Below are 13,324 nucleotides of genomic sequence, written 5' to 3'. Positions count from 1 at the left end.
TATATCTAGAGTTTTCAAGTCGGGATTAAAAAGTGAGAGATCAACCTTAGACCTCATACAGATAAAATGATAGATCTAAGGTTGGTACTAATGAATATGTAGTTTATCCATTTCAAGTATATCAACATAATTTAGAGAAAAAAGCAAGTTCTATCAGAATTTATTATACAGATGCATGATGAGTCATAAAAAAAAATCAATCATCTGAAACATAGTATATAGGTTTGAAACCTTGTGTAACTATATATCTTTGATCTAAATGTTTTTAAGAACATACTTCATAGGCATAACAATGACACGTACTATAATTATGAAGATTGTGGATATTTTTTGAAAATTTAAAAGATTAGAGTTCAAACAAATATTTGGAAGAATATAAATTAAAAAAAAAGTTAAGTTTGGAAATAAAAAGTTAGTAATAGTTTGTCCTAATAATAATAAATAGCAGCTCTATAGATAGATCCTATACATGCAGTGATAAAATCACCAAAATAATCGTAGCTAACTCGGGTGAACTCATTCGATACGTGTTAAAAAAATTTAAATCCAAAATTTAACTTTTTGAAGATATATTGAAGTAGGCAATATTTTTCACTCCATGTATTTATTATTATTATCGTGAAAAATTTATAATTTTAATGGATAAACTGATGACTACAAACTAATATATATTGTTTTAAAATGCGATTTAAAGATCTTGGATCGTCACATGAGCATCGCGATTACTTACAACGGACAATCTCTAGAAATTGTCGATATGATGTTTATTTCTAGGGAAAAATTTTAGGTCTTGCACTATCATCCTTCCTTTTTTTAACATATAACAATCTTGGACCATATGACACAATTGTTACAGTTTAAAGGTATCGAATCAACAATGAGATTTAAAATCTTTGTAAAATCCGTGTTTGACTCAAAATTTATCATAATTTTGTTTAAAAATAATAAGGATTGTGTCGATAGAATAAAAATTCATATATATTAATTCCCTAAATTGATTGTGATAGATTGATGTAGAGTATGTCTCTAGACGGTCTCACATATCATTATCCTGTGAGACGGATCAACCCTACCGATATTCACAATAAAAAGTAATACTCTTAGCATAAAAAATAATACTTCTTCGTGAATGATACAAATAAGAAATTCGTATCACAAATACAATCCGTGAGACAGTCTCACACAAGTTTTTGTCATTGATGTAACTTCGATTCCTTTAATCCCCATCATATGAAATTTGCCAAATTGATTATAGGATGATTGTGCTTAATTGTTAAATTAAAATTTTAATGTAAATTGATCTATTTTTTTGAATAATTTCTCTCCTACATTCTAAATGACATAAGTTATAAAATCCGGTAATCTTTTCAAGTTTCAACAAGAATTTGTTTGAAAAGGGGAAAAAAATAAAAATAAACCGACATGGTATTTTTTTTAACGGCAAAAACTTGTGTGAGACGATCTCACGGGTCGTATTTTGTGAGACATATATCTTATTTGTGTCATCAATGAAAAAATATTATTTTTTATGCTAAGAGTATTACTTTTATTTATGAATATCGATATGGTTTATCCGTCTCACAAATAAAGATTCATGTGATTGTCTCATAAGAAACACATTGTTTTTAACCTAATCAGTTATTTTGTTAAGAAAATAATCTCCTTGCATTTATTTCACCCCAAAACGAGTCTCATAAACACGGGTGTTCAGAGTAATTTTTGTGATGCCATGGGGCGACTTTGAACACAAATTAAAAAGTAAAGGGGTTAAAGTACATGATTGTTCGCCAAGAAAATAGTCACACTTACGAATACCACCACCCGCACAGACTTCGTAAATGTAAAACCCTAAAATTCACCACCTCATATGTATCCACTTGATGCAAACAAACCCAACCGCAGACAAAGAAATCCGGTAGTTGTTGAGCCTTGTAGGTATACATTGATAAAATAAATGGAAAAGTAATATAATAATTAATTATAAGTATAGATGAATGTGTTTGATTCGTGTTTTCCTAGTTTGTACTAAATTTGATGATTTACTTGAAGATTCGGGTACGGCTTTCTGATCTAACGACCTTGACGTGAATGTAATTACAGCTTTTTCATTTTAGTTTTGTATTTACTTGTGCACAATTGCAGCGAATGTTTTGTGGCTGTTTTTGTTGTTTTATTCGGTTTAATCTCTGTATTCGTTTGGATTTCATGGAGCGTCGCGACGAACGAATTGGTGGGATTCTGAAATTTCTTTTATGGGATTTGTAGGTACTTGGAATTATACAGCCACAGAGAGTATCAATCTGGTGTTTCCTAATTTGGGGTCGAATGAGTTGGAATTTACGGGAAACCCAAAGCGTGGGGCTGGCAAGAATTTGAAGAGCTCTGTTGATTGAATTTCAATTCGGTAATCGTGGGCGAAATTTCCAGGCGCGTGTGATTGTGGAACGGATTTATGATGGATGAAGCCCCAAGCACCTCCAATTCCCTGCCTCCTTTCCTTGCAAAAACTTATGAAATGGTTGATGATCGGTCTACAAATTCTCTTGTATCGTGGAGTCAAAAAAATAATAGCTTCATTGTGCAGAATCCGACAGAATTTGCTGGAGTCCTCTTGCCTAAATTTTTTAAGCACAGCAATTTTTCCAGCTTTATTAGGCAGCTGAATACATACGTAATTGTTTTGGTCGTTTGGTTTTTAGCTATGGCTTTGATAGATTTTGGACACGCGAAAATTATTCTATCTATGTTAGCTTATAGGTTTCGCTTGCAGGGTTTCAGGAAAGTTGATCCTGAGCAGTGGGAATTTGCAAATGAGGATTTTGTCAGAGGCCAGCCACAACTTTTGCAGAATATCCATAGACGCAAACCAGTTCACAGTCATTCCACACCAAATGTGGCAACTTTACCTCCACTAACTGAAATGGAAAAGAAAGGGTACGAGGATGATATTGAGAGGGCAAAGGGCGATAAAGAATCCCTTCAGTTGGAATTGCAGAGACGCAAAGAAGAGCAACAAGGACTTCAAATGAAGATGAGGGCTTTGACAGAACGTGTGCAAAATATGGAACAAAGCCACATAAACTTGTTATCCTCACTGGCACGAACGCAACATGAACCAGCTGTTGCTCTTGATCTTATCCCGCAAACTGAAGCTCATGATAGAAAAAGAAGATTTCCTGGAAATAGCTTCTTCTACGATGAAAGGAGCATGGAAGATAATCAAGGGGTTTCTTCTCAGATTTCGTCGATGGAGCATATAGATGTTGATTCACTTTTGACCCTCAACATTGAAGTGTTGGAGCAGCTGGATTCTTCTCTTATGTTGTGGGAAAAAATAGTGCTTGATGCCCGTGAAGGTTTAGCGCAAATGTATTCGCCTTTGGAGTTGGATGAATCTACAAATTGTGCACCTAGCCCTACCATATCTTACACCCGACTAAATATTGATGTTGAGTCCAGGACTTCTGGGATTGACATGAATTCCGAGCCTAATTCTGCTGTTGTTCCTGTGGACCAACCTCCTATTGAAGAACAAGCAGTTGGGACATCTAATACCGCAAGAGCTGGGGACAATGATGTTTTCTGGGAACAATTTCTTACTGAAAATCCCGGTTCAAATGATTCATCTGAAAGTCAAACAAGGAGGAAAGATGAGGAGGGGAAGAGAAATGAACAAAAACCAGTTGATCGTCGGATGTATTTGTGGAATGTAAGGAGTGTAAATAACCTTGCGGAGCAGTTGGGACATCTTACTTCAGCCGAGAAAACTTGATACCAGTTGGTAATGTGTTAATTCTTTTTGGTTGATGTACTTTTCTAGGTGTATTGCTTGGATTATGCAATTATAGATATGGCTTGTGTGATCTTGCTGTAGATAAACATTTGATGTATAAACTCCACTTTATGTGAATATATTATGATGTTTGGTCGAGAATTTTTTAATGTTATTGCACATATTTTTCACTGAACATGGAACTGCGTGAAAACTCCGATACTTTGCATGCATGAACTTCAATTCATAAACAAAGATTGATACTTATCATTCATGTAACAGTATTATTTTAGTGTTAGCTCAAATTTTTTTTGTGTTTTTGCACATCATTGTCACTGGACATGAGACTGCCTAAAAACTTTGATTCTTTGCATGCCTGAACTTCAATAAACAAAGATTAATATTTATCATTCATTTAACAGAATTATTTTACATTTTGACTATGCGATCATTGGAAATGTGCTGCTAAAGTTCTTACATTAAGCTCTGGGCTATTCTCTGTTTTCAGGGTCAACATCCCCTGTTCAGCTCAAACCATACTTGCCGGAAGACCTTGATTATGAGATGATGATATTCATCGCAATTAAATGTCAGATAACAAGCCAAGAGTTCTTCAAGCTCTTCTGTTCGTCGAATTCCTTTCTCCATTATCATCTCAATCATCGACTCTCGGAAGTCCTGTTGCGGGTTTAATGAACTCTTCACCACTGCAAAGCCATCAAACATGGTTCCTCCCTCCATCACTTGCCTCTTCGGAACCTTCTTCTTCAACATCTTTCTTGATTTCTTCATTTCTTCTAGTGCTTTGATTTTGCATTCTGTTCTTGGAGAATATACATTTACGTTGTTGTCCTGCTTTGTTTTCCTGCTATGAGATTCCCTGCTTCTGTATGCAGCCTTTTTTTGAGACTCATTTTTCAATTTTATGTTCTTAATATCAACGTCTTCAAAAATCTGCCATTCTGAAATTGATACTCTTTCAGAAGGACAATCTTCATCAATTGAGCTTAAACTCCAGTTGGGAAAAGAAACATCATGCTGCTTTCTTGGATTTGAAACTGCTGACTCAGAATATTGATCCTCCGTTTGAACCATGATCTGTTCTTTTTCAAATATATCCTTGTGTTCTTCATCTTTCACCCTCGAACCTCCATCGTTCGGTTCTCTTAACCGTTGATCATTTATTACACCATGCTCCACCTGTTCTTTTTCTTTCATCTTCTTTATATCTAACACCATATCATTGAAATTCCACCTTTCTTCACATCCTGGCACCTCCTTATCTCTAAACTGTAAGCTCTTAAAACTTGAAACCGGAACCTGAGACTCATCATCGGAGTCATACCAAAGAGGGTTCATTAATCCCCCTGTACTCCGCCTTCCTTCGACCTTTTCTTCAGTAAACGAAAGCCTCCAATAAGCATCATCTTCATCCATGCTATAGAATCTTCCTTCCCTCCAGCAGGGAGGCAACGATGAATTGGGGGTCGGGAAATCCACCTTACCTCTCTGTTGTTCCTTGACTGAATTAGTCTCGAGATTCCCACCTCTTTTCTTGAACTTGTTAATCCAAGTAACTGGAAACACACGACCAATTATAGAAGAAGCCGTAGTAGCGGATGAAGAGGGGTGGTCGCATTTCTTTCTACCCCAATTCATTTTCATTCAAGAAGCTAGATGAATAATGGATTGAATAAGAAGCTGAGGATGGAGAATGGGGCGTATATTCTAATTATTGGAAGTGTAAGAGTTAGTGTATGTGTGCAGTTAGGAGATGGTTAGAGGGTTAATAGGGATGTGGCTTTCATACTCTTATTTATTTCAAAAGAAAGCCCCGCCTTAGATCTTGTGACCACTTTACTTTACTCACATTATCCCACTTTCTGGTTTGTACCTTGTCCACTTTTATAGAATAGCTGTTCTTAGTTGAGGGGACCTTATTTTTAATATTATCTTTTTGTAATATTTTCTTCCTCTTATGATTATCCCATTTATCTAACGGAAAGTCCATATTCTGTGTTTTTATTCCATTATTATTATTAGCCTCAGTTCCATATTAGTTGAATTTGTAACTTTGTCACAAGTTTGTTTAAATATACATTTTGCCTTGTCTTTCATTTTCCCGTAGGCGAGCCAGTTGAGTTCATCAATGCCCCGAATGTGTTTGTCACTTATTCACATTTATTTTTACGTGTATGGGCTTCATGATCTTTTTATGTAGAACTCACATGTGAAAATGAACGTGGATAATTGGATATATTCTTTGGTAATTTTATCATAATAGTATCTTATTAACCCATAAAAACCGAAAATCATTGCATCCAAAATGTCAAAATCATGTCAAATATGGGGATTTAATCTTACAACTTTCCATTACTCTTGATAACATTACTTTTTTCCAAATTCATAAACCCAAGATGAAACCCAAAAAAAAAAAAAAAAAAAGAAAAGAAAAACGGAAAGGAAAAAAAAGAAGAAAAAGTGCAAGTAAAAGAAATTGTGATTTAGACATGGTCAATCATTCATTTGTTTGTGTGGACCATTTTCTTCTCTGTTTGATGTATATTATTGTTTAAATATTATAATTACAGTGAAATTTAGCAGTAAAAGTCTACGCATGCTTTCGTTTAATCTAAGAAATACATGAAAAATGATCTGTTGCCCGTACCGTTCCTTCAGTGATATCTTAATTCTACTGCTCTGAATAATGCAAATACGTGAATATTGTAAAATTTGTACTGTTGTTTATTCACGTCTAATTGGAGCTTCTTTCCCCAATTTTACCGTGTCCTTTACTGTTGTTTTCACTAGCATAGCCTGTTCGATTTGTATATGTACTGTTCCATTTAAACTTCCCTTCCCGTCAATAATTTGTGGGTTTTCTGAGTTTTCGTAAAATAAATTGGATTGGAATGGGTGAAAATATCTAAAATTTCGTGTAAAAAGACGGAAAATTTCATTCTACATTTTTTAACAATTTACAAAGAGGATAGATCCAACTCCTCTTTTGTTATTTGGTAGCTTAAAATATTTTTAGCGAATAAAAGAAAAAAGAAGCAGGAAAAGGTTTGCTATATCTGTTTAAATTTTCTCATTAATTTTCATGGGCCAATAGGCGACAACCTCTGTCAAAGGCCCAATCTTCTTCGCAGGCTGATGGCGCCTTTTCGAAACGGGACTGGCCCGTCAAATTAGTGACCCACTTAATTCATAATCGGTGGCAGTGCTGACTTCTTTTTAGCGAATGATTATTTTGCTTGTGTGTAAATTACTTATATTAGATAATTTAATTTCTTTAATATTAATATTAATATTTGATTTTTTCAAATTAGCATTAAAGATATTTCTTAAAAATAAAAAAATCTAACAGATATACCGAAAATTAGTGGATGACTTCTTGAATTGGACAAGCCTACGAGACATTATTTTATTCATAGAAGACAAAAATTAATTCTCAAGTCGTTGGTGAAACTATATTATTGCATAATATCCAATCTTTTATTGTTCCAAATATCAAATATGAGTCTAATGGAATGTCCTAAAAGAGGAAAGTCCACAAAGAAATCCAACTGATAGTGCTGAAATCTGCTATGAATCTATCTAGTATTTAACATTGAGGACCTACCAGAGAAACACCTTCCACAGGAGACTAACTTCAGCAAAGCATCTGGCCCCCTTTTTCTAACTCTCAGGCGCGAAAGCTGCATTTAAATATACACTTTGAGTCGTTTGCAGGACGTCCATGTTGGGGAAAAAAATCAATCTCCAAGAATAAATGCAAGTGCAATAGCAGGATGATGTCCATTTTCCGTTCCAATTCAGGCTATTAGAGAGCAAGGTAAGTATATAGTAGCTTTGCAGAACTAATTAGAACCTTTTTACATTCTTTAAGCTATATGATGACAAAACACGACATATTCGATATCAACTATGATGATAATATACATGAAGATTAATTTAAACAGATGCAATCCAATGTCTCAGCTCTCGTATGTCTCATATCATGGTTGTGTTTCTGGCAATGGATATATGAACTATATTTCACTTAATAATATTTTTGATGAATTGATTGTGTTGCTTGGTTACATTTTGTTTCCACAAATTTCATAATGTCTTAAGTCCGATCCGTAACTGTTTTAAAACTAAAACATAATTCACCAAGTAAATGCATGCAAATAGCTTATATAATTACTTTATATTTAGCCTTTCCATTTTGTCGTAATATTCAAGATTTTATCACAAGAGCTGATGTAACACAAAATCATAATCTTTTAATAATTTTACCTTACGGTGGGAAACTCTTGGAGGGTTCCAGCAAAACAATCTCCTCGATCTTGATTCTAGTTTCCTGCGAAGGGAAAGAAATATACCCTTTAGAAACTATATCCCTGTAGGAGTTGATACTTCATAGTCAACAAAAAAGCAATACAAAATTGATAGCAGTGGTTTTCTAAACAAAAGGCAGCAGCACTCACAGATTTTGTCGTTCAAGCTTTTCAGCAATGGAAATCCCTTTGCCTTTTGACCATCCACTATTTCGTGAACAGACCTCTGCATGCCTAAATACATGAGCAAGGGAAACCTTACGTCTAACAAGGCTAAGACTTGGTTTACTGTCTCCCGTTTTCATGTGATCTGGAAATAAGGTTGTATCAGATGTCTTTTGTGATGTTACTCTTCTAGGAAAAGCTTCAATTTCAAGAGTTTGGGTTGTATCCACTCCAGCAGACAACTTGTCTTCACCTCTCAGTTTGAGAACACCATTGTTTTTTGGAATATATATTCCACTACTGGTAAGAAGATTAAGGTTTGTGTCCAAATGAGGTGGATCCCGAGATGTTGGTAATGAAATTTGACCTGGCCTAACATCATCTTTTGAGTGACAGATAATCTTGATGGTCACTGAGGATCTCAGAACAGTTTCGAAAGCTTGTATGATGTGTGGTATAAACTTTTCAGCCTTAGGTTTTGCCAGCTGAGAATTGAACAGCAATTGCACAGTTGGAGCTGCAAGTAAGACCAACGGTAAAGACATGTGTAGGGTATGGGATGTATTTTGTTTAACATATCCTTTCAACATGCAATCTTGTTATACAATAACAAGAACGATTCGGTGACATTAGGACATACTGTGTTGCAAGAAAATAGTACCGGCGCCATAACTGAGTGAAATCAGCTTCGCATCCCGATACATCAACTCTTTTATGCTATGGATTGGGATCTTTTCCAGAACTTCCAACCAAATTACTTCTATTTCTTGACGAACTTTACCATGGAATTGAACCTCATTTATGTTATCTTTACCATTTGTCGCAGTGTAAACCTGTCGAGGAACCCGATCTTTGATACGTCTTGTGGCATCCGAAATAATTCCTTTTAGCTTGGCATTACAGTAAACATTTCCAGAATTTCCAACTTGAGCAGCAAGAACATCAGTATCAATTTTCCCTCGTTTCTCTTTGGAAGAAAGTGGACCGTGATTAAAACTAGTACGTGAAGAGGAACTGTGTAGCATGTACTGTTGATCCGGAGCCAGTTGCAGAAGCGCAGCTGTCAGCCAAGTTATCCTGTCATTTGACACCCGCAGCTGTTTCTCTGCTTCAGATAACGTTTTAAGAGCTTGACGCAGTTTCTCCATGTCTTCTTTTGTTACTGTAAAAAACAAACTTTTTCTGAGTCGCAGAAAGGAACACAAGATCAAGTCATGCTCCACGATAAGACCTCACATTCTTGCCGGTGAAAAAACTTTCTTGTAGGCCTTCCTTTCAGGAAATCATAGCTTCCAGCAAGAATATCAGTTATGAGAGTAGCAAGCTGTGACATCAATGCCAATGGCTCAACACCAGATTCCATGATATGTCTCAGATTCTTCACTGTATTTACAGTGTCTGCAGATAATGCTATATCAAGTAGGTCCACTAACTTTTCATCTGAAATGAGCCCAATCTGCAACTCATCAAAACAAATCCTCAAGTATTTTTATGCGTCTGGTTTACAAATGTACATTACACACCCACACGTGCAAAATAATGCTATGTAAGAACCATACCAGTTCCTGTACAAGACAAACAGAAATTCTATGTCCAAGAAAACTTAATTGTTCCAACGTCATCTCAGCATCCCTAAGAGATCCATCTGACCTGGATGCAATAAGCTTCAGAGCATCCATATCAGTATCTAATTCTTCTTTAGTTGCTATCGACTGCAAAGTATATATTATGTCTGCATCCTTCAACTTCGAGAAAAAAAATTTCTGGCACCTGGATATTATTATGTGAGGTAATACATCAAAACTTGAACAAACAAGGACAAAAACTACATGCCTAGGGGCACGAACGATGAACTTCAAGATTTCCTTCCAACAATCCGAAGAAAAAGTATCACATTCATCAAATATGAATACTCTGTATCGAGACTGAGGTTGTGAGGAAATCATATTGTCAAGAACATCAATTATGCCTTCCAAGTCAATGTTACTAACTGGTCCTATCTCCATAATATTTCGGTTTTCTCCCATGTCATGTGCAGAACAAGATCTACAAAATCCACAAGGTTTTGAATGTTTCAAAGATTGGCAATTCAAAGCTCTGGCAAATATACGGGCACAAGAGGTTTTACCAGTTCCATGAGAACCATAAAACACATAGAGCGAACCAACCTTCTGCTTTACAACCACATTTGAAAGAGCCTGTGCCACCAAGTTCTGGCCCACCAGGTCTCTGAATGTTCTTGGCATATATCTTTGTGTAAGATTTTGATGCATGCCATTGCGGTTTTGCCTTCGAGATTTGTGTTTCTCAGGTGATCTATTTCTTGATGCAAAGTTGAAGCAAATCTCCTGCTTGAGGAGATTGTTAGCAAAAATACCTAAATCTCCTGAATAATCATGCTCCCACACAGAATTGTCCACATTTCCTTGAGATCCAGAAGAATCCAGCAACAGAGGTAATGCTTCACCATCAGATTTGGTAGATGAGCTTGAACACTCCGATATAGCAGGCATGTGAGAGATATCCCTCTCTTGAGAATTAGAACTACCTTTCTCTAACCTTGCATCGGTTAAAGCACAAGAGAGGCTCCGGCCTGCCATGTCAGGAAATGACTTCCCTCTGTGATGAATGCTCGACCAATTCCAAGAAATGCTATCTTTTGGAGCACCCGGAATAATTTGCCCTGTATCATACTCTTGGCCCGTTTCTTCTACATGATATTTCTGGGAATCTCTGTCTCTAGGAATAGAGGCCATTGAATTTTTACTTTGACTCTGAATTTCTCGGGCTGCAATATAAGGTTGGTTTTTTCTTGAACCTCGAAACCTGCACCTTTTCACCCTATTTATACTATTACCATAACTGTGGCAGCTTCCTCTTACATGTTCAGCCTTTTTTTCAACTCGTCTCTGCCTCACATTGTCAATATTTCGAGATGAAGCTCCATCCTCACATTCAGCTGTAACATCTTTTACCTGGTCAGAGTGCGTTTCAAGATGTCTATCTTCTCTATGGCCTGATTTTGTTTTCACACTCCTGTCTCTCAAATTTGAAATTTCAAAGACACTATCAGAGACCATAACATTACCAAGTTGTAAGCAATCATCGTTCCAACCCGTGATATCTTTTTCAAGTGATCTTTCATCTGATTCTTCCCTCTTAGCTCTTCTGCATTCATGTATCATGTTCTCAATTCTGAGGTTAGTAGCAGCGGCAGCACCTCCATTATGCCTGCTAAACTGAACTGTAGCCGCTCCTGATACTGGTAGAGTAGTAACTGGGGGGGAGATTCTTGATTCTTTGCCAAACTCCATTATAGGTAGCTCATCGCCGACAGATTGTCTTGCATTGTATAAAGCTTCCCTTTCACCACCTTTGTAAATCTCATCAACAATAGGAGAGTGCCAAGAACGTGGACTAGCAGAAGGATCTCTCAGAGACCTCGATCTTTGAAGGACAACAAGGTCCCTCATAAGAGCTTTATCGGCCAAGATGGAACTTTGCCTGTAATGCACATGATTCTTCAAATGGATGCAATTTGTTAGGTGGATGTGGTTGCGTTGATGGTCGCTAACATTACCATTCACATCCTTCAGTATTCGGTCTCGAACAACCTTAGTCATGATTGGAAAATAAACGGATCCAACCGAGATGTTAATGGATTACGTCAAGATAGGAAGCTTATGATCCTCGTAAGTTTTTATTATTTCGACTAGACAAGTCTTCAACACCCACCATCAAAGATTCCATCCATTGCCTTCTAACGATAAAAAGCCTAGAGTTCAGTAACGGCGCCCCAAAATTCCAAATACAAATTCTTGAATAAATATGTACAATTTATCATCTGAGACATAAAAAACTACGCATATCAAGAACAAAACCCACCTAATTTCAACAAACTACAGACTTTTCTCATCTCCAAAAACCAACTGTCAGCTTTAGGAACAGTAGTGCATGCAGTTGTTTCTTCCCTCAACTCATCAATCTTGTGGTTCTAGCATTTCAACAAACAGTAGCAATATTCTTTTTTTAAGCGGTATAAAACGTTAATGCGCGAAATGGGTGGCCAGAAAATCTCCGACACATGGAGACAAAAGAAATTCTCACCTCAATCTCACCGACTCACCACCGCCACCAGAGCAAGCTACCCATTGCCTTCATTAAGCGACAGCAAATCGTGCAAGAACAACCTTCTCGCCATCTCAGATCTTTTTCTCCACAATCTCACGAGAGCAATTCTTTCATTAAAAACGATGGAGACACCATTAATATGTCAAAGAAGCAAATAATACATACATGGGAGTGCGGTGCGAGAGGCCGAGAAATAGACGCATAAACAAACAAAGAAAGAATGAGAATTGTTGTTATATGGAACTGGAAGCTGGCGGTGTTGTTGACTCTTCACAGAAATGCACCATAACGGGATACTGCAACAAGCACCAGTGCTCCATTCATTTTTTTAACATTCGTTAACATATACATACATCAAATATTTATTGTATATATTTTTTATGATCATACTATGGCTTAGGCTTGCACGGGTTAAATTTTAAGACAACTCATTACCTGCAAAAACAAGTTAACAAGATAAATTATATTGACCAAAATATACATGTGCGACATATTCATTCAAAAACGTATCAGTCTTAAAATCAAATTTCCGAACATTAATCAAATATTTACTCACGCCATCGAAAACCCTCTAACTTGTTCCATCCTATTCCTATGTACAATAATCATGAAATTATTCTCTTAATATGTGTAGATTACCTATAAATTTACTGCGGGATCTTTTAAGTGTTAAATCATTAATAATGTATGGGCGTAGGATAATACATGCACATGGAATGATTCCTTATTTTTGTGAAGTATCAAGCTAAGAAAAGAATCGTGCTAATTGGGTGAAAATAATTTACATTTAGCAAACAAATAAATAAATTAGCAAATGCACTGAATTTTTTTACATATTTATTTTGAGGAAATATGTATTGAAATTAGTATGACCAAATTAAAAGGTCCATTTTTTCAAAAAAAAAAAAAAAAAAGGCCGTTGGGATATGTA

At 36.1% G+C, this 13,324-nt stretch overlaps 3 protein-coding genes across 10 annotated transcripts; 1 reads left to right on the top strand and 2 right to left on the bottom strand.

Moving 5' to 3' along the window:
* The first annotated feature begins 1,781 nt into the window (after positions 1 to 1,781).
* Positions 1,782 to 4,465, top strand: LOC142526490 (heat stress transcription factor A-4c-like). 6 transcript variants are annotated; one of them, XM_075630932.1, is made up of 4 exons: positions 1,783 to 1,935; positions 2,266 to 2,671; positions 2,771 to 3,781; positions 4,281 to 4,465. In XM_075630932.1, exons 2-3 carry the CDS (start codon positions 2,453 to 2,455, stop codon positions 3,770 to 3,772), a joined length of 1,221 nt encoding a protein of 406 aa, XP_075487047.1. In that variant the 5' UTR covers positions 1,783 to 1,935; positions 2,266 to 2,452; the 3' UTR covers positions 3,773 to 3,781; positions 4,281 to 4,465. The 6 variants fall into 6 exon arrangements, with proteins under 6 accessions (XP_075487041.1, XP_075487047.1, XP_075487043.1 ...); XM_075630926.1 differs by having other exon boundaries at positions 1,782 to 1,935; positions 2,266 to 3,781; XM_075630928.1 differs by having other exon boundaries at positions 1,784 to 1,915; positions 2,266 to 3,781.
* LOC142526491 (transcription repressor OFP5) lies at positions 4,283 to 5,823 on the bottom strand. Its single transcript, XM_075630933.1, has one exon. The coding sequence runs from the start codon at positions 5,435 to 5,437 to the stop codon at positions 4,283 to 4,285; it is 1,155 nt and encodes a 384-aa protein (XP_075487048.1). The 5' UTR covers positions 5,438 to 5,823.
* Positions 5,824 to 7,196: 1,373 nt separating this feature from the next.
* On the bottom strand, positions 7,197 to 12,731 carry LOC142526934 (protein STICHEL-like 4). Of its 3 annotated transcripts, none has more exons than XM_075631611.1 (7): positions 12,370 to 12,731; positions 9,822 to 12,106; positions 9,499 to 9,718; positions 8,924 to 9,424; positions 8,248 to 8,779; positions 8,057 to 8,120; positions 7,197 to 7,473 (listed from the first exon to the last, which is right to left on the bottom strand). In XM_075631611.1, exons 2-7 carry the CDS (start codon positions 11,883 to 11,885, stop codon positions 7,369 to 7,371), a joined length of 3,486 nt encoding a protein of 1,161 aa, XP_075487726.1. In that variant the 5' UTR covers positions 11,886 to 12,106; positions 12,370 to 12,731; the 3' UTR covers positions 7,197 to 7,368. The 3 variants fall into 3 exon arrangements, with proteins under 3 accessions (XP_075487726.1, XP_075487728.1, XP_075487725.1); XM_075631613.1 differs by having other exon boundaries at positions 9,822 to 12,022; XM_075631610.1 differs by having other exon boundaries at positions 9,822 to 12,019.
* Between the last annotated feature and the right edge of the window lie 593 nt (positions 12,732 to 13,324).

Source organism: Primulina tabacum, chromosome 15 (genome assembly GCF_025594145.1).
Source record: "Primulina tabacum isolate GXHZ01 chromosome 15, ASM2559414v2, whole genome shotgun sequence".
Lineage (NCBI taxonomy): Eukaryota > Viridiplantae > Streptophyta > Magnoliopsida > Lamiales > Gesneriaceae > Primulina > Primulina tabacum.
The sequence above is the reverse complement of the archived record's forward strand: the minus strand, read 5'-3'. Positions and strand labels throughout refer to the sequence as shown.